Raw genomic sequence first — 1780 nt, 5'->3', positions numbered from 1 at the left:
GATGTTTTAGTCTCTGTACACAATTTGAAGTAATTCAATAAAATTTTAATTAAACTTAACTTTTGTTTCAGAGCTATGAACGTGCAAACAATTAAAATCTGGACAAGAATGGATGCAGCTCTGCCAGAATCCTGATTACTCTGCTGGTAAATAAAGAATTAGCAACACTGGATTGGGGACACCTGATAAAGATCCACTGACCATGGAAAGTGTAAAGAAAATGCACACATGGACGATAAAAATTAGCCACCTGAGTGTTTTTGTTGTGGTGATGTATTTTTCGATGATTCCTGCTGGATTGCTAAGCATCATAAGAGATCCACAGGATCTGCATGGCCAGCGATTGGCCCAGAGGACTACTTTTTTGCCTCATCGCCTGAAGAGAGGTTGGATCTGGAAAGAGCTGTTTGTCCCTGAGGAAGATCCAACTTCTCGTATTATCGGCCAGGTAAAGCTTCACATTGAATGTCAGCCATGTCCTTGACATGATGTTTTCTTTAGAAAATATAGGTTTTCTAGTTACATGTGAGAAAAAAACATATTTAAACCCTTTTTCCTTCCGTCTCTTTCTGTAGCTCAAATCTGACTCTGACCGAGGAGAGTTTAACATCAAGTACATTTTATCAGGAGAAGGTGCTGAAGATCTGTTTGAAATGGATGAGTATACTGGTGAGATCCGAACACTGAAGAAGTTGGACCGTGAAGAAAAGGCTTTCTATGTCCTTCAAGCACAGGCTATCAACAGAAGGACCAATGAGCCTGAGGAGCCCCAGTCAGAGTTTATAATTAAAGTGCAGGACATCAACGACAACATGCCTCGGTTCCAGAACGAGCCTTATGTGTCCAGCATCCCTGAGATGAGTCCTATTGGTATGTTTAAAAGCAATATGTCAGAATGTTGACAATACATGGACTGAATGTAGCTCAAAGTGATTTGTGACCAAAGAAATATAAAGACAAAAACTGTGCTTTAAAATACATTTATTCACTTAAGATAGATCAACCTTAAGACTTTACACAAACTACTGGTAATAACATACCAATGTCCATTGTCACTGTAACTTGTCCCTAGGTTGTTTGTCTCATTTGATTCCCTGTGACCCTGTGATTGAAAAACCTGCCTAGGTTGCTGCCTGAGTCTTGCCCAATGGCACTGGAAATAGGCACCAGCGTCCCATAACCCTGCATAGTAAAGTATTTAAATAAATTATGGATGACTGGATTAAACAACTAGTTAATGTGCATCTTACCCCAGAACCAACATTCTGAAAAAGACATAAACTGTTTTTAATTTGAGGAAAACATTTGTAATGTGTTCTATACTGGACCTAAACAGAAGTCATGCTTAATTGCGGCACAATGGCACAGTTGGTAGAGCTGTTGCCACTCATTGAGCAGGTCACTGATTCAAATCCCAGCCCAGGACTGGGCTGACCTGATATTTCTGGGTGGAGTTTGCATGTTCTCTCCGTGCACACATGAGTTTTTTCCAGGTACTTTGGTTTCCTCACACAGACCCAAAACATGCACATTAGGTTAACTGGTAACTCTAAATTGTCTCTAAGTGAAAGTGAGAGAAAATATGGTTGTTTGTCTCGTTTATCTCCATGTGTCCCTGTGATGGACAGGAGACCTGTCCAGGGTGTCCCGCACCTCTCGCACAGTGATTGCTGGATATGAGCACCAGTGATTCCTGTGACCAGAAGAGGAAGAAGCGGGTAAAGATAATGTACTGTATGTATGTATGTATGTATGTATGTATGTATGTATGTATGTATGT

General features: G+C 40.4%; 1 protein-coding gene across 1 annotated transcript in view; it reads left to right on the top strand.

Annotated features, from left to right (window-relative positions):
* Window positions 1–202: 202 nt before the first annotated feature.
* cdh19 (cadherin 19, type 2) overlaps window positions 203–1780 on the top strand; it is a 29376-nt gene continuing 27798 nt past the window's right edge. Inside the window, exons 1-2 of the mRNA XM_037694066.1 lie at window positions 203–448; window positions 576–870. Coding sequence (XP_037549994.1) covers window positions 203–448; window positions 576–870 — 541 coding nt within the window. The remainder of the gene's footprint in view (window positions 449–575; window positions 871–1780) is intronic.

Source organism: Nematolebias whitei, chromosome 20 (assembly GCF_014905685.2).
Source record: "Nematolebias whitei isolate Nwh7 chromosome 20, NemWhi1, whole genome shotgun sequence".
NCBI lineage: Eukaryota > Metazoa > Chordata > Actinopteri > Cyprinodontiformes > Rivulidae > Nematolebias > Nematolebias whitei.
Note: the sequence above shows the minus strand (reverse complement) of the source record. Positions and strands in the feature narration are given on the sequence as shown.